This window comes from Coregonus clupeaformis, chromosome 29 (genome assembly GCF_020615455.1).
Source record: "Coregonus clupeaformis isolate EN_2021a chromosome 29, ASM2061545v1, whole genome shotgun sequence".
Taxonomy (NCBI): domain Eukaryota; kingdom Metazoa; phylum Chordata; class Actinopteri; order Salmoniformes; family Salmonidae; genus Coregonus; species Coregonus clupeaformis.
In genome coordinates this window covers 58,335,713-58,354,229 of record NC_059220.1, presented here as the reverse complement: position 1 = coordinate 58,354,229, position 18,517 = coordinate 58,335,713, and the positions used below count along the sequence as shown (strand labels likewise).

The 18,517-nt window shown below is 44.1% G+C and overlaps 1 protein-coding gene across 5 annotated transcripts; it reads left to right on the top strand.

The window, feature by feature from the left end:
- The first annotated feature begins 2,536 nt into the window (after nt 1-2,536).
- On the top strand, nt 2,537-18,048 carry LOC121576719 (anillin-like). Of its 5 annotated transcripts, XM_045209239.1 has the most exons (25): nt 2,538-3,265; nt 3,442-3,539; nt 3,635-3,814; nt 5,082-5,177; nt 5,339-5,514; nt 5,711-5,803; nt 5,932-6,018; nt 6,275-6,386; nt 7,178-7,360; nt 11,616-11,932; nt 12,069-12,157; nt 12,474-12,603; nt 12,810-12,945; nt 13,165-13,362; nt 13,605-13,731; nt 14,082-14,130; nt 14,264-14,320; nt 14,441-14,473; nt 14,732-14,753; nt 14,847-14,956; nt 15,391-15,444; nt 15,788-15,874; nt 15,999-16,106; nt 16,243-16,388; nt 16,659-18,048. In XM_045209239.1, exons 2-25 carry the CDS (start codon nt 3,446-3,448, stop codon nt 16,822-16,824), a joined length of 2,850 nt encoding a protein of 949 aa, XP_045065174.1. In that variant the 5' UTR covers nt 2,538-3,265; nt 3,442-3,445; the 3' UTR covers nt 16,825-18,048. The 5 variants fall into 5 exon arrangements, with proteins under 5 accessions (XP_045065175.1, XP_045065174.1, XP_045065176.1 ...); XM_045209240.1 differs by lacking the exon at nt 15,391-15,444 and having other exon boundaries at nt 2,537-3,265; XM_045209241.1 differs by lacking the exon at nt 5,932-6,018 and having other exon boundaries at nt 6,272-6,386.
- The last annotated feature ends 469 nt before the right edge of the window (nt 18,049-18,517 follow it).

Genomic DNA, 18,517 nt, shown 5'->3' with positions numbered 1-18,517 from the left:
TTAAACTTGCAAGAATTGTTATGTTGATGGAAACCCGAATTTTACTTTTTAGCCTGTCGTTAAAAAGTCTATATTCCTTCTTAATTCGCTCGATAACATTATGGAAAAGGGGTTTATTGGATAAGTGTAGCAACTCCTGTCTTGCTGCGAAAAAAAATGTTGGTCTAGTTTTCAGCGTGGTCCTCTGTAGCTCAGCTGGTAGAGCACGACGCTTGTAACGCCAAGGTAGTGGGTTCGATCCCCGGGACCACCCATACACAAAAATGTATGCACGCATGACTGTAAGTCGCTTTGGATAAAAGCGTCTGCTAAATGGCATATTATATATTTTCAGGCCTTGTGGGCTAATTTTCAGGGGTCATTGTTCTAGAAATTTTAGCTTGACCTGGCAACCCTGTTAGCGATACACCCAGCTCTCAGTGTTGCCAATTTAGCGAGTTCAGACCCCTCTAGCGACACATTTTCAATAAAGCAACTAGCGACTTTTTCTGGTGTTATTGAAGACTTTTTGAGACTGATGTGAAAGCGTGTATCGTTCTTACTCTTCTCAACGAGCAGCGGATGCTTTGTTACCCCCGTCCCAAAGCACTCACAGGCGGCCCAGTCCTCGCGCAGCAGTCCCTCCCAGCTGCAGTCAGAGCAGGAGATGTTCACCCCTCCGCGTCCAGACTGCAAATGAATCGCGCATGCGGGAAGCTGCGCGGCTGGCTGATCCCGCACTGGCTTACATTCAGGGCGGGATGTAAATGTAGGGTGTTTTTTACTAACTTTTTGTCTCTCCCACGACGTTATTCCTCTCTCCTACAGCCGTGGTCAAAAGTTTTGAGAATGACACAAATACTAATTTTCACAAAGTCTGCTGCCTCAGTTTTGATGATGGCAATTTGCATATTCTCCAGATTGTCATGAAGAGTGATCAGATGAATTGCAATTAATTGTAAAGTCCCTCTTTGCCATGAAAATAAACTTAATCCCAAAAAACATTTCCACTGCATTTCAGCCCTGCCACAAAAGGACCAGCTGTCATCATGTCAGTGATTCTCTCATTAACACAGGTGAGAGTGTTGACGAGGACAAGGCTGGAGATCACTCTGTCATGCTGATTGAGTTAGAATAACATACTGGAAGCTTTAAAAGGAGGGTGGTGCTTGAAATCATTGTTTTTCCTCTGTTAACCATGGATACCTGCAAGGAAACACGTGCCGTCATCGTTGCTTTGCACAAAAAGGGCTTCACAGGCAAAGATATTGCTGCTAGTAAGATTGCACCTAAATCAACCATTTATCGGATCATCAAGAACTTCAAGGAGAGAGGTTCAATTGTTGTGAAGAAGGCGTCAGGGCGCCCAAGAAAGTCCAGCAAGCGCCAGGACCGTCTCCTAAAGTTGATTCAGCTGCGGGATCGGGGCACCACCAGTGCAAAGCTTGCTCAGGAATGGCAGCAGGCAGGTGTGAGTGCATCTGCACGCACAGTGAGGCAAAGACTTTTGGAGGATGGCCTGGTGTCAAGAAGGGCAGCAAAGAAGCCACTTCTCTCCAGGAAAAACATCAGGGGCAGACTGATATTCTGCAAAAGTTACAGGGATTGGACTGCTGAGGACTGGGGTAAAGTCATTTTCTCTGATGAATCCCCTTTCCGATTGTTTGGGGCATCCGGAAAACACCTTGTCTGGAGAAAACAAGGTGAGCGCTACCATCAGTCCTGTGTCATGCCAACAGTAAAGCATCCTGAGACCATTCATGTGTGGGCTTGCTTCTCAGCCAAGGGAGTGGACTCACTCACAATTTTGCCTAAGAACACAGCCATGAATAAAGAATGGTACCAACACATCCTCCGAGAGCAACTTCTCCCAACCATCCAAGAACAGTTTGGTGACGACCAATGCCTTTTCCAGCATGATGGAGCACCTTGCCATAAGACAAAAGTGATAACTAAGTGGCTCGGGGAACAAAACATCGACATTTTGGGTCCATGGCCAGGGAACTCTCCAGACCTTAATCCCATTGAGAACTTGTGGTTGATCCTCAAGAGGCGGGTGGACAAACAAAACCCCACAAATTCTGAAACTCCAAACATTGATTATGCAAGAATGGGCTGCCATCAGTCAGGATGTGGCCCAGAAGTTAATTGACAGCATGCCAGGGCGGATTGCAGAGGAATTGAAAAAGAAGGGTCAACACTGCAAATATTGACTTTTTGCATAAACTTAATGTAATTGTCAATAAAAGCCTTTGACGCTTGTAATGAAACTTCAGTATACCATAGTAACATCTGACAAAAATATCTCATAACACTGAAGCAGCAAACTTTGTGAAGACCAATACTTGTCATTCTCAAAACTTTTGACCAAGACTGTACAGCATCCATCACAATTACATGCACATTGCCAATTTTATCCAAATTAGGTGATGACGTCATTTAGCGACTTTTAGGACAGCCAATAGCTACTTTCCTTACTGAGGAGTTGGCAACACATACGCGACAGAATTTACTTACCAAGCTGTCACGAACATCTCTCTCTCAAGATTGATTGGAGAGGTCCTGTGGAGAGCGTTGTCCTTTTTCTTTAGCTTATTTATTTATTATTTCTATTTTAACAGTGGAGAGCTAAAACATCGTTATTGTCCCCACGATGAAATCTAAGGGGGGGACTATGGATCTGACTCCGTCCGTTCGTACGTTAGTCACAAAATATCTCAGACACCTCTGGCCCAATTTTGACGAAACTTGGGTGAATGACAGAGATCCGACATTTAAAAAAATTACACTGATAGGCCCAAGGGGGGCGCTACAGTAATCAACTGACGTTCCAAACTTTGAACAAGTATATTTGCTGTCCCGTTTGAGCTTGAATTGTTATCACTAATTGGCCCAAAGGGGGGGCACTGCATCATTCGTGGGGAACAACATGTTTACTGTTGCCTTGTTTTGGTTGTAAGTGACAATTTGACAAATAGAGAGCTTGGGAGACTTCAAGGTTCTAATGAAGTTAGTTCGATTGAAGTTCCTTGCCTCTTCCGCTCTGGAAGTTCATCGTCTACCATAAATTCAAGACCAAAAGGCTTGCGCACTCATGCTTGGGGTTACGGTAGTCTTATGGTGATGTTTTCACTCACCTCTGACGCACGTCCAAAGACCCGCTGAAATTCAAAGTAGGAGAGGCGTCGAATAAACAAAAATCGTTTGAATTTTCACCACAGTTGATGCCCAGTCGTGACTTGTTTGCCCCAGTTATTGCCTGACCTTCACGGACACTTCTGTTGAGGTAAGAGGATGTTATATCCTACACATTTTAGCGAAATATTTTCAGCTAGCTACGTTAGCTAACCCAAGCTAGCCAGCTAGCAGCAGTATGCAGGCTCCAGAGTCCATTAGCTGGACCTAATTTGCATAATCGATAACTACATAGGCACTGCACTTCATTTGGTGTTTATTTTACAGGAGCATGGATAGGGAACATCGACGTTGGTTGTCGACAGATTTGAAGAGACCGAGAGACCCTCTGTCTAACACAGAGGATAATGTCCCCTCATCGTCAGGTGAGTGTGTTGTCAATGTGTCACTAACAAACCTCTAACTAACAGTGCAGTGTTGGGGCATACCCGTTATTATAAACTTCCTTATCCTGTCTTAGAGGTCAATGATGTTCAGAAGAGGCGTCGCCTGAAGTTGTTGGGCGAGGAGAACGTCAGCCCTGACAAGAAGTCTTCATCAAGAGACCGCCTCCGCTGTGCAGAGCTAGAGGTGAAGCCAGACACCCCTGCTCTCTGCTCTGTCCGCTCCAGAGTACAGCAACTAACCCAGAGACGTGAGGGTAAGATAAGATACGCTGCTGCTACTCTGTTTATTAGTATTATCTATCCTGATTGCCTAGTCACTTTTACCCCTACCTACATGTACATATTACCTCAACTGCACATTGACTAGGTACCAGTACTCCTTGTATATAGCCCAATAATGTAAAGGAGCCTAACGTTACTCCTTATAGTCCAAGGACCTTACGTGTTCTGTTTTAAAGGCAAACTGACTCTGGCAGCCAAAACGGCCAAACACTCCATCTAAACGTGAATCAATTCTCAAATGCGGTACAGTTCTGGAAATATAAATCCCTCTACTTTAATATCACTTCAAATAATTTCACAAATGCAAAATACACAGTTACTAACAGTGGTCTAACAGTTTCAGCTAGCAGTATTTTTCAGCGACAACATGTTTGTGGTGTCCGACTTCCGGTTTACACACAGGTGTTCGGAGATGCACATAGCTAATTTGCACAGGTAGTCCACTCTGTCTTCCGTCTGTTTTCCTGTAAACATGCGCTGTAACATGGAAAATATGGCCGTGTGGGAACCCTGACCCTATAAAGGTGTGTATCAATTTAACCTTTTGTTCTTTGAAAATTATTTCTCGCCGATATGAAAGAAAAGGTCCTCATGCTTCAAAAATCGTACCGTAAGCGATGCGTGTTAATGTTTAGACCGAGCGTCGGGGCTCTTAAACGTTCCCGTACAGAAGATGCCTTCGTCCAATGACTTACGTCAGGGTTCTTCAATTCCGCTCCTGGAGGGCCGAAACACTTCTGTTTTTTATTTCTACCTGGTAGTTAATTGCACTCACCTGGTGTCCCAGGTCTGAATTAGCCCCTGATTAGAAGGAGAGGATGAAAAACAGAGGTGTTTCGGCCCTCCAGGACCGGAATTGAAGAACCCTGACTTACGTAATGGAACTGAGAGTCATCATTATCAAGGACTATCCCATGATCAAGGGCTATCCTTGTATATAGCCTCTTTATTTATATTTGTGTTACTATTTTCTATTTTTATTTAGCTAATTTTTCGTAATTTTTAACTCTGCATTGTTGGGAAAGGGCTCGTTAAGGAAACATTTCACGGTAAAGTCTACACCTGTTGTATTTGGCGCATGTGACAAATAAAGTTTGATTTGATAACTCTCCCTCCTAAAATAACCAACTTGGAGCTTGTATACAGTATCCATATAATTAGAATATGATGGTATCCATGCAACACTTAGATCTGTAGTCATTGAAAGTCAGTGACCAACAGGGGATGTTTTGTTTGCAGGGGGGCCTCTACTGGCTCAGAGATGCCTCTCTGATCCAGGGTCTGGGGTACCATCCATTATAATCCAGGATGGATTCAAAGAGCACCATCTTATTGGTGAGGATTCTTACACATTCACCTTAAAGCTTCTTTACACAGTGCCACACTCACTTGCCAATGTAAAAACTGCATCATTATCAGTCATTGAATGTGAGGGAGAACACTTGTCTGCTCTGAGGAGATTGTTGTATGATAGGAGCATTTGGTCTGTTATTCAGGTGAGGCAGAATTCAGCTCACGGGTGGAGCGGTTTAAAGCCCCCACCACCCCTCCGGCCAGCCCTCTGCCAGGCAACCGGTGCCCCCGTACCCTCTCCAACGCCGTTACCAACTTACAGCTTAAACTCGAGGACAGTAATACGCCCAGCTCCAAGCAAGCCTCCCGTATACGCCAGGTCTGTGCCACACACACAGTCACACAAACACTCCAGGCAGTGAAGTAAGATTTTCGACGTGGTTTGTGTGCTCATCAACTAACTTGTGAACAGCAGGAGCTTATCTAGAGGTATGCAATGCTGAAATGTTGTTACACAATTCTTAAGATTCCTGTGAAGTGTCTGTCTAAAGGCTTCTATTTGTCTGACCAATCAGGAAAGGGAGGAGGAGCTGTGTCTCCTAAGGGCCCAGCCAATCGCAGAGAATGTCTTCCTAAAGCGAAGCTTCTCTGATTCCTCACTGGCTGAAGTAAGTTTGGTGTTACCCTCTTGTCTGGTCATGGAATATTGTTCTTAAGGGTTATGTTTGTGGCTCTTTGGTTGAGCTCAAGTACTCGGTTCCTGATAGAACAATGGTATTTGTTGTGAGATCATTAGAGGGTGACCCCACCTGTCTCATCCTCCCCTCGGATGATGGTTGGACGTAGCAGGAGACTGCAGTGGCCACCGTTCCAACCATGGAATGTGAGTTTACCTATATGGACACTGGACTGGGTGTAACTGGTTCTGCGGAGAAACCGGGGTGTCTCGAAATGTCACAGGTGTCACTGATAAGGCATCATTGTCCTCTCCAAAGTCACTTGAATGGTAATTAGGCTTAGGGTTCACCTGGTCCTTCACATAGTGGCACAGTACCTTTTGTAATATATGTGTGCATGAGAGGAACAAAGATGCTTGCTTGTATTTTGGAGGCCTGAGCTATTTTATTTTTGTCCAGCAGGCAGACCTCAATGTGACTGGTGATGAGCCTCTCTGGGTGAAGGACGGCAGCTTTACTGAGACTTCTGTCACTGCTAAGATCCATGGAGTGGCGCCTCCGATCCAAGACACTGGTAAGACGCTGCAAGAGGAGAAGTCAATGTATTACAGATAAAGAGCTTGGAGGTAGACACTTTAACAGTAAAAGTTGAGAAAAATCTAACTGACTAAAAGGAAGAATCTGAGTTTTGTGCAAATGTCAGTGTAGAATAAGGGTGTGAGATTGTGACTATTCAACAGGTGAGGTGGCAGTCCTCAGTTTACAACATGGATGTCCCACCACACGCGGTGGAGACAAACATGGCAGAGGAGGCAGAGTGCACTCTGGACATTTGTCAGAAAAACGACATGAGGCAGCAGAGGGTCCTGTAGTGAAAGAGCAGGGCAAGGCAGAGTATTCTGCTAGTAACAAGCAGGAGGAAAGGGGTTCACTCCTTAGTGAGAAGCAGAGGGGGGTGAAGTTTTATATAGGTGAACAGTCGGATGCTGAGTGCCATTCCCTTTTAGATGATAAGCAGGTAGCAATGGAGTCAGGAGGAGGTAGGGTCCACGATAGAGGAAGAGAAGGGAAAGATGAGATCCCCACTAGAGGAGGAGAAGAGGGATATGAGGTCTTCTGTAGTTGAAGAGGTGGGGTACTTTGTAGGTGAAGAGCAGAAGAAAGTGGGGTCCCTGCTAGAGGAGAAGGTTGGGTTCCCATTATGTCAGGAGCAGGAGGAGATGGAATCTTCTGGAGTTGAAGAACAAGGGAAGGCAGAAAGTCTTGTAGATGAGGTCCAGGGTGTGGCGTCTGCCGAAGGTGAACGCCAAGGGGAGGGGGATTCTGTTTTGGGTCAAGAGCAGGGATTAACCACAAACTCATCAGCTCCATCAGACAGAGAACAGGAAGACTCTGAGCTGCTTAGAGATGAGGAACAGACTTGTGAACTGCAGTCAGAGGCAAGAGAGCTAAAGAAAGTCACCTTTACCCTGGAGCCAGAAATGATCAGTGACTCGGCCCTGTGTGAGCTGGACTCCTCATCTAGCTGGAGAAGAGCGAGTATGTCAGGTGAGACAAATGTGGTCTAGGGCTGTTGGCACAAGTTGGTGAGGTGAGAAATAAACAAGTTGGGTTACTTACTGTGCCTTTAGAAAGTATTCATACCCCTTGACTTATTCCACATTTTGTTGTTACAGCCTGAATTCAAAGCGGATTAAAAATTGTTCTCTTTTTTTTCTCACCCATCTACACACACATCATGACAAAGTAAGATCATGTTTTTAGACATTTTTGCACATGATCGAAAATTAAATACAGAAATATATAATTTACATAAGTATTCACACCCCTGAATCAATACTTTGTAGAAGCACCTTTAGCAGCGATTACAGCTATGAGTCTTTCTGGGTGAGTCTAAGAGCTTTCCACACCTGGATTGCGCAACATTTGCACATTATTATTTTCAAAATTCTTAATGCTCTGTCAAATTGGTTGTTAATCATTGCTAGACAATCATTTTCAGGTCTTGCCATAGATTTTTAAGTAGATTTAAGTCTAAACTGTAACTCGGCCACTCAGGAATATTCACTGTTTCTTGGTAAGCAACTCCAGTGTAGATTTGGCCTTGTGCTTTAGGTTATCGTCCTGCTGAAAGGTGAATCCATCTCCCAGTGTCTGGTGGAAAGCAGACTGAACCTGGTTTTCCTCTAGGATTTTGCCTGTGCTTCACTCCATTCCGTTTCTTTTTTATCCAGATAAACTCCCCAGTCCTTAACGATTACAAGCATACCCATAACATGATGCAGCCACCACTATGCTTGAAAATATGGAGAGTGGTACTCAGTAATATGTTGTATCATATTTGCCCCAAACATAACACATTGTATTCAGGACAAAAAGTGAATCGCTTTACCACATTTCTTTGCAGTATTACTTGAGTGCCTTGTTGCAAACAGGATGTATGTTTTGGAATATTTTTATTCTGTACAGTCTTCCTTCTGTTCACTCCGTCAATTAGGTTAGTATTGTGGAGTAACTACAATGTTATTGATCCATCCTCAGTTTTCTCCTATCACAGCCATTAAACTCTGTAACTGTTTTAGTCACCATTGGCCTCATGGTGAAATCTCTTAGCGGTTTCCTTCCTCTCCGCCAACTGAGTTAGGAAGGACGCCTGTATCTTTGTAGTGCCTGGGTGTATTGATACACAATCCAAAGTGTAATTAATAACTTAACCATGCTCAAAGGGATATTCAATGTCTGCTTTTCTTATTTTACCCATCTACAAATAGGTGCCCTTCTTTGCAAGGCATTGGAAAACCTCCCTGGTCTTTTTGGTTGAATCTGTGTTTGAAATTCACTGCTCGACTGACGGACCTTACAGATGGTGCCTTCGGAAAGTATTCAGACCCCTTGACTTTTTCCACATTTTTTAATGTTACAGCCTTATTCTAAAAGTTCATTTTTATGTAGAATCCTCAGCAGTCTACACACAATACCCCATAATGACTGTTACGAACCCCGTGGCTCTAAACATCTAGGGTGGATGGACATGAGACCCGTAACATAAATTCATGTAAATTATAAGTGTGGCATGGAATAGTGAGAACAAATAAGACACAACTACCATGAACTACCGTCAAACACAAAGTGTTTATTACTAAACACACGGTAAAGGTTTGGGAAAAAGGGGCTGAGCAGGACCCAAGAAATGAAACAATAATGTAAAACCCCCTAAACTGATCTAGCCTGCCTGAAGAACCGCTAGGCTACTGCTAGTCATACAAAAATACAGTGGGTGGTCCGCTCAGGTCTAACTGGTGTTTATAGACAGATTTCTTCCTACGGGTAATGTACGCCCAAGGGCAACTAGCTTAAACCCCCCTTTTTCCCAAACAACACACAAAACTACTAAACAGGGTACTCAGCAATTAAATAAGTACACAGGATACAACAGTATCCACACTCAGGTAAAGAAATATTTTCTAATAATGTTACCAATAGGGTAACCAACAACTTAGTGCGTACACAACACACAGGACACCACCGTGTCCATACTCACATATGGCAAAAAGTCTCTCTCTCTTGCAACAAACACAAGTCTGGTTTTATACAATGGGCTGTGTGATTCAACAAACGAGTAACAGGTGGTGCTATTCACAGGAATGTTCACTGATTGGTCCAATCAGCAGACACCTCAACGACCACCAATCAGGAACATACAGGACACCTGTGATTAGGGCAGAAAGAGTAGAAACACACAAAAACACAGGATACCTGTATCCGTAACAATGACAAAGCAAAAACAGTTTTTTAGAAATTATTGCAAATCTATTAAAAATACAAAATAGAAATACCTTATTTACATAAGTATTCAGACACTTTGCTATGAGACTCAAAATTGCGCTCCGGTACATCCTGTTTCCATTGATCATCCTTGAGATGTTTCTACAACTTGATTGGAGTCCACATGTGGAAAATTCAATTGACTGGACATGATTTGGAAAGGCACACACCTGTCTATATAAGGTCCCACAGTTGACAGTGCATGTCAGAGCAAAAACCAAGCCATGAGGTCGAAGGAATTGTCTGTAGAGCTCCGAGACGACAGGATTGTGTCGAGGCACAGATCTGGGGAATGGTACCAAAAAATCTCAGCAGCATTGAAGGTCCCCAAGAACACAGTGGCCTCCATCATTCTTAAATGGAAGAAGTTTGGAACCACCAAGACTCTTCCTAGAGCTGGCTGCCCAGCCAAACTGAGCAATCGGGGGAGAAGGGCCTTGGTAAAGGAGGTGACGAAGAACCCAATGGTCACTCTGACAGAGCTCTAGAGTTCCTCTGAGGAGATGGGAGAACCTTCCAGAAGGACAACCATCTCTGCAGCACTCCACCAATCAGGCCTTTATGGTAGAGTGGCCAGATGGAAGCCACTCCTCAGTAAAAGGCACATGACAGCCCGCTTGGAGTTTGCCAAAAGGAACCTAAAGTCTCTCAGACCATGAGAAACAAGATTCTCTGGTCTGATGAAACCAAGATTGAACTCTTTGGCCTGAATGCCAAGCGTCACGTCTGGAGGAAACCTGGCACCATCCTTACGGTGAAGCATGGGGGTGGCAGCATCATGCTGTGGGGGTGTTTTTCAGCGGCAGGGACTGGGAGACTAGTCAGGATCGAGGCAAAGATGAACGGAGGAAAGTACAGAGGTCCTTGATGAAAACCTGCTCCAGGGTGCTCAGGACCTCAGACTGGGGCGACGGTTCACCTTCCAACAGGACAACGCAGGAGTGGCTTCGGGACAAGTCTCTGAATGTCCTTGAGTGGCCCAGCCAGAGCCCGGACTTGAACCCGATCGAACATCTCTGGAGAGACCTGAAAATAGCTGTGCAGCAACGCTCCACATCCAACCTGACAGAGCTTGAGAGGATCTGCAAAGAAAAATGGGAGAAACTCCCCAAATACAGGTGTGCCAAGCTTGTAGCGTCATATCCAAGAAGACTTGAGGCTGTAATTGCTGCCAAAGGTACTTCAACAAAGTACTAAGTAAAGGGTCTGAATACTTACGTAAATGTGATATTTCTGTTTAGCAAACATTTCTAAATCTGTTTTTGCTTTGTCACTATAGGGGTATTGTGTGTAGATTGGGGGGAAACTATTTAATCAATTTTAGAATAAGGCTGTAACGTTAAAAAAAATTGGGAAATGTCAAGGGGTCTGAATACTTTCCGAAGGCACTGTAGTTGTGTGTGTGTGTGTGGGGGGTACAGAGATGAGGTAAAAACTATCGCACATAGTGAGTCCATGCTACTTATGTGACTGGTTTAGCAAATTTTTAGGCTTGCCATAAAAGGGGTTGAGTACCAATTGACTCGAGACATTTCAGCTTTAAATGTATTAATTCGTAAGAATTTAGAAAAACAAAATTCCACTTTGACATTATGGGGTATTGTGTGTATGCCAGTGACACACAATCTCAATTAAACCATTTTAAATTCAGGCTGTAACACAACACAGTGTGGAAAAAGTCAAGGGGTGTGAATACTTTCTGAAGGCACTATACATGCAGTCGCTTACACACCTGGGTTATAAATATATTGGTAATATCTTACTGTCTGCAGTGCGCACCATTCTAAACAATGGGTTCAATGGGTCACTGCCACCACCTCACACCCTTATCATTTTAATTTTTTTTTTTACACTATGAACAGCCAAATGATGAGCCATTTGAAATATTTGTTACAAGTTGGGAAAACCAGGTCACAGACATACTAGAGCAATAGTTTGCCTGAATGTTAACTTACTGCATATGGGGATTTATCCACAGAGGCTGAGCTGAGCTCTCCAGATGAAACCAACACTGCTGAGACGATTGACCTGATGTTTGAGGATGTGGTGGAGGCTGCTGCCCAGGGAAGGATGGAAGAGGAGGAGGGCACTGAGGATCACGACAGTGGCATAGCCACAGTGATGTGCAGAAAGGAGAAAACGGACACCGAGTTGGACAAGGCGAAAGCTGAGGAGGGTGAAGACCTGGAAGAGACCAGGGAACTGGACTCCAGTGCAGATGAGCTGCTGACCCTCCCACCCAGCTGCATCCTCTCTCCTCTCAGCAAGTCTGTGGAAGCTGTGGTCACCCCTATGGTAAGGCTCTGCAGACAGACAGAGGGCGCCATGGTCACCTTCTTCAATGTGATTCTGAAAGTGTTACCCTGCGGTTTCAAAGTTTTGAATGTTTTACACATCCAAATGGACATTTAAGTGTTTGATATCCCCGCAGAGACTTGCAGCCAGTCAGCCAGCCAACCTTCCATCTCTGAGTCCTGAAGAGCTGACCACTCCCCCTGCCGACAGTTCCCCTCTCTACAGGTGAGTCATCATGTCCTCTACACCAGGGTTTCCCAAACTCTGTCCTGGGGTCCCTGCTGGGTTCACGTTTTGGTTTTTGCCTTAGCACTACACACCTGATTCAAATCAAAGGTTGATGATGAGTTGGTTATTTGAATCAGCTGTGTGGTGCTAAGGCAAAAAACTAAACGTGCACCCGGGGGTCAGGGTCGGTTGGTTAACGAGTGAAATTGGAAAAATTAATTGACTATAAAAATCTTTAGAAAGATATGATTGGCTTGTGATTTATACCTGTAATTGATGACTCCAAAGTGTTTTGTGATTGATTGATTGACAGCATCGATGCCTACCGTACCCAGAGACGGAGCACCAAGCCAGCCATTCAGAGTGTAACCCCAGGGGTGCAAAGGCGTGCCGCTGAGAAGTCCCGCCCCCAGCACGCTGTCAACACCAAGGACAGGATCATGGTCTGTAGTACGACTTGGAGCGGTTGAGTCTAGTGTGTGTCTTCTGTGTCATGGAGCATATCATCCAAAACATTCCTTTATGTGAAGGCATTGACAAATGTACCACATGGATAACATAACTATGCCTCTGACACTGTGTAAAGAAAGAGTATTTAAATGAGTATGGCTGGGTGGCATGAATATCCTGTCCTCCTGTGATTGGTCAGGTTCTGAATGAGGAGGCTGCCAAGCTGCAGACGGTCATCAATCAGACGTTGCAGGCCCTGAGCTGCTGCACTGACGAGGACCACGGCAGGGGTTCCCTGGAGGAGGCAGAGGCTGAGAAACTACTGCTTGTCTCCTGTGAGTCTCCAGTGGTCATATCCCCCTTCTAGCGCCATGATTCCAGTTTTCCCGTCTGCGGAGTTAGTTTCTACACAAACTCATCTCTATCCCTGTCCTATGGTTATTCCTCTCCTTTCCCTGCCATATCCTTCTGTTCTGGAGTGTATGATGAACCTCTTGATTTGTCTCCATTGTATTATCATCTGACTGTGTCCCCTCTGTCACACTCTGTGTCAGGTGAGAAGCGGGCAGCCCTGCTGGCTGAGGTGACCAGGCTGAGGGAGAGGGGGAGCTCAGTCTCAGAGGAGCTAGAGGGGGGTGATGGTGAGGGGGACTCCAGAATGTCCCAGAAGCCCTGCAGGGGCACACTCCACATCAACAGTGTCCAGCTCCCTCTCAAGGTGGAGTTTATCTGCTCAGCCCGCACACGAACAGGTACCTACCATCCGAGAGGCTATGCATGTTGTCACCTTTATAGTGTGAAGTTTATTTTGCATATTTTATTTGGAATCATTTACTCTTCTGCTGCCAGCTGCAGAGATTAGTTGCTTGCCTGCTCATTTAGGTTAAAATGCACAAAACAGTATAGTACAATTGATGGTCAGCTCAAGACACATTTGAAACCATACCAGATGATTAAAGAACAACTCTCCTGAATATTTCTCTCCTCCCTAAAGGTCGCCCCACTCATTATTTCTTTGTCCTGATTCGCTATGGACACTGCAACATTGTTGCGACCCCATTGGCCACTGCAGCGGACGCCCAGAATGGAGACACCATCTCCTTCCCCACCTCCATCACCCTGTGAGTCCCGCCACTGGTTCCACATATGGAGGAAGTTAGTTCATTAGGAGTGAAGGTGAAAACTCGATTGTCGGTCTATACAGTAGGGGGCTGTTTGTTCGCCATTCGCTTGCTGTCGGCGCGTGTGTTATAGGGACCACCCGCCATTTCTACATGTAGAATCAGGTTGCAAATTACGTCCGGCACTGTTCAGAGGTGCCAAGTACTCTCGGCCGGCAATCCTACTGGTCTGTCCGTGCCTTGAAGGAGATGCTTATGTAATGTCTACTGTGTTACTGCTGAAATGGCTGTCACCCCTCGTCTGTCCAAGTCTTTCTGTGACTTACTGATTCTGTACTATGTCCCTTCAGGCAGGACATTCGCTCTAACTTTGAGATTGATGTGGAGGTCTACAGCCTGGTGAGATGGAACATATTACTGTATGTCTCACCGAAAACAGATGTATTAGTAAATATCTTTACAATAGGGGGTCAATGATGAGAAATGTGTTAACAATTTGTATGTATTATTTACAAACTCTTCTATTACTCAGTCCCACACCTCAGGGAACATCTGCAATGTGGATCTCCGCAGCTCCTCCAGGTCAAGGGTGAGTGAGCCAATCTTCTGACTAAGAAATGCTGTCCAGTGTTCTATGAATTACAATGAAGTATACATGTGAGTGTTCTGCACAAAAGCTCATTTTTGATCTTACTTGTTCTTCTTTAAGGTCACCCCAAGGAAGCTTCTAAGCACCATCAAGGTGAGTGATCGGCTTTCTTATCTGCCTAGTACTTGAAATGTCCCACTCACTGTATGTATTTGTATGAACCTTTTAAATGGAATAATGTATATGTTAGGACACTGTATTGATCTCAGATATCAGAGAAGACATATATTTAAGAGTGCAGTAAGGCACACAGGCATTTCATGTGTAACAGAGAGATGGATAGGCAGCAACCCCTTTTCCTTAACTGTTACACGTTTCTCATCTGAACTTTTTCTCGTTGCTTTTCAACAGAGATCCAACCACAGTGTGACATGTAAGTATTATTGTCCTGGTTGCATATTATCTGAAGATAACATTAATCCTGAATGGTGGCAGTTTTTGATTGGATCGAATCAACCGCCCACAGCTTCTATCATGCCGGCCCTGAACACCCGGCGCACCAGCCATTTCTCTCTGGTTGGTTCTCACAAGATCTCCCTGGCCTCCCTGGGCCAGAGCAAGTTCCCCCTGGACAAGGTAGGCTCACCTCACCTGGCTGCACACACAGTCACACCTGCTGCAGTGCTCCAGCCTGGATGATTGTGTATCAGATATTTTTACTGTACCTGCAGTGTGGGAAGATGTGGGCATGTATGTTTTTTTATTTTTTTTGTCACTCCATTCCATGGTTTTATCTTGCATCCTTTTGATTTTGAACCACCTGATTGCCAGCTTGTTTCACTCTGTCACTTGAGGATGTGGGTTACCATTTGGTTCAATCTATATCATGTCACATTTCAGATTTTTCCACCCGTAATTCTTTCAGTTGCGATATACAGATCGGATGGTCGTCATTTTCTCACATTACTTTTGTTTGTTTTTGGTGTAAAGTTTTCCAGAGTCTGGGTGAGGTCACTAGTGATGTAACCTTTACCCCTCACTGTGGTGTGTCTCTCTCCACTTGTGCACAGATGAAGTTTGAAGGCAAAATCAGGAGACTCCTGGGAGATGAGTTTCAGGAAAAGGTTTAGCTCTCTCACTCACGTTTCCCACTCACTTTTACGCCACCTTTTCTCTTTGCTTCTCCATTTGACTTATTTCATGCCTCTGAGTATGTGGCCAGCAAAACTGGTATCAAGAACCAATAATTAGTTTTAACTACACTGGCTTCAATATCAGTGATGGCGTACTCTATAGGTAGATGAAAATGTGTAGAAATAAATGTATGTTCAAATGACTGTATTTTGCTCTATCATTGCATATTGCTTTCTACTGCATGTTTTGTTTACCTCCCTAGCTAGATGAACTATTACAAGCAGCACAACCCTGGCATCCATGTCATGATAGTTCCCCCTCCTCTCTGTGCAGGTACCCTTCCTATCTCCACTAGAGGGAAACATCTACCTGCGACTGGACAGCGATAGCCACTCTAACGTCCAGCACCAGGGCTTCCTTGTGAGTTACTGTTTTGTTTCAACCCAAGTCATTGGGATCTCTGTCCTTTTCCTGTCCTATATACTTTCTTTACTGTGTTTCATCCTCCGCCCACCCCTTCTTTCTCCCTTCTCCTTCCATTCAGACCATGTTTGAGGTGGTGAATGAATTTGGAGCTTGGCATCGACGCTTCTTTGTCCTGGAGGGAAACCACATGTCCTATTGGAACCACCCCAATGACAGGGGCAGCAAGGTGGGCATTGAATTGACAGAGATGACTATGGAATGGAGCTCTTGGTTCTATTTCTCGTAAACCAAGTTACACCCTGACTTGATATTTCTTAAGGTCATTGAACTCTAAAAACATTCCCTGTCTGTTATGCTTACAGGTAGCAGAAGGCAGCATCTCTCTGTCTAGTTCTTCTAGTCAGAGTGTGAAGCCAGTGAAGAGGGACTCCTGTGCTCGCCCTTATACTTTTGAACTGGTCAGCGGCATCCAGACTGCACAACAGGATGACCAGAGCGCTCTGGCCAAGTAAGATGATAATATTTTTATAGTTGTCTAGTATGAACTGTAAAGTAACAACTTTACTCACCTATGATACAAGCAAATTACATTTCCTTGACAACAGGTGGTCATGAATGTCTTCAATAGGAATGTTTTGTGGATGATGGATACTGCTAAAGTAAGCCTGTCTGTGTATCTCCTAGACGGTGGTCTAGCTTCATAGATCTTACATTACATTTCAGTATTCTCATTAAGTGTTGAACCCAATCTCTGTTCCATGATCTCTCTGTTCTTCAGGTGCTGGTTCGCAGCAGATACGCGGGAGGATCGAGGGGACTGGATGGAGAAGCTGAACCAGGTTCTCCTGGACCTGCATACCTGGACTCGCCAAGCCCTGAACCATGCTGGAGCACAGCCTAACACTCAGGCCAGCAGTGGGAACATAAGGGAGAGCAGTTTGTAACGCACTATTATATAATGCTATCTATCTCTCTTCATCTCTCTCGCTCTCGGTAATATTAGTGTCCTAGTAGGACCCTAAAGGGACATGATGAATGTAGCTGCTGTCTGTAGACTCTGTAGTTAACCTACCTATTTACTGTCATTCTCTTTTTGTATGTGGATGTTATCAGCTATCTGTCAACATTCTTATATGCACTTGATTGATGAAGGTACTACAAGTAAATAATAACAATAATAGTGTACACTATCTGATTAATTTGTTTTGAGTCCCTGCAGTTTGCGTGGCATTTTCTTGTCATATATATATAGAATCTCTTTATGAATTCTTATGATTACCATTGGGAGGTTCTTTTATATGTGGTGATATTTTTGCCTTACCTTGGATTTGTCACTTTGAATAGCTCTTTGAAATAGAGCTCCATCTTGTGGCCTATAAGCATTATATACTATTTAACTGAACTTGATGTGGATAATTGAATAAATCCATATAATCTAGAAACACAACTGAATAAGTATCAAAGCTAGTGCAGAAGAGCCCTAACACTAAACGGATGATTAGTCCAATAGTGTAGTTGTAATTCTGATAAGCCTACAAAGACCGACATGTCTACTGGACAAAATTATTTCAGTACTACAGCATTGCTGTAATACCCTCTAAAGTGTAGAAATATGTCTCTCAGAAATAATATAGTCTACCTAAAAAAACGAAAAACCTACCTATTCTAAAAACTCATTAATTTAGTGATTCAAGTAGAATTGCAGTGCAAGTTGAGTTATAGTATTGTACTTGACAAACTGAGGTATCTGCTATGAGGTTGAAAATACTGACCATTCATTAGTTACATTCTTTGTGTTCCTTCATTCAAAATCTAGTGCTGTGTTGTGCAAAACACAACAGGGGCCAGACCACAAAGATGGTAGCTACCCAGGCAAGGCAAAGGAGAGTATAGAATGATGTTTAGCTGAAGGAGATGTTCCGTATAATATTTGCCTCATCTGACGAAGATAAATCCTAGTAGGACCCTAAAGGGACATGAGGAATGTAGCTGCTGTCTGAAGACTCTGTAGTTAACCTACCCCCCCTCCTCCCCTCCCCTGATGTATTTACTGTCAATCTGTCATTCTCTTTTTGTATGTGGATGTTATCAGCTATCTGTCAACATTCTTATATGCACTTGATTGATTGAAGGTACTACAAGTAAATAATAAAATGGCTATTAGTGTACATTATCTGATGAATGTTTGAGTCCCTGCAGTTTGCGTGGCATTTTCTTGTCAAATATACAGTTGAAGTCGGAAGTTTACATACACCTTTTGTGATGGCCACTCCAATACCTTGACTTTGTTGTCCTTAAGCCATTTTGCCACAACTTTGGAAGTATGCTTGGGGTCATTGTCCATTTGGAAGACCCATTTGCGACCAAGCTTTAACTTCCTGACTGATGTCTTGAGATGTTGCTTCAATAAATCCACATCATTTTCCTTCCTCATGATGATATCTATTTTGTGAAGTGCACCAATCCCTCCTGCAGCAAAGCACCCCCACAGCATGATGCTGCCACCCCCGTGCTTCACGGTTGGGATGGTGTTCTTCGGCTTGCAAGCCACCCCCTTTTTCCTCCAAACATAACGATGGTTATTATGGCCAAACAGTTCTATTTTTGTTTCATCAGACCATAGGACATTTCTCCAAA

Bases quoted from the DNA above. Each gene is read 5' to 3' on its own strand.
- LOC121576719 (XM_045209239.1), top strand. From the start codon at position 3,446: ATGGATAGGGAACATCGACGTTGGTTGTCGACAGATTTGAAGAGACCG. The intron at 7,361-11,615 runs GTGAGACAAATG...ATTTATCCACAG, and splicing joins GAGAAGAGCGAGTATGTCAG to AGGCTGAGCTGAGCTCTCCA. The intron at 12,946-13,164 runs GTGAGTCTCCAG...ACTCTGTGTCAG, and splicing joins GAAACTACTGCTTGTCTCCT to GTGAGAAGCGGGCAGCCCTG.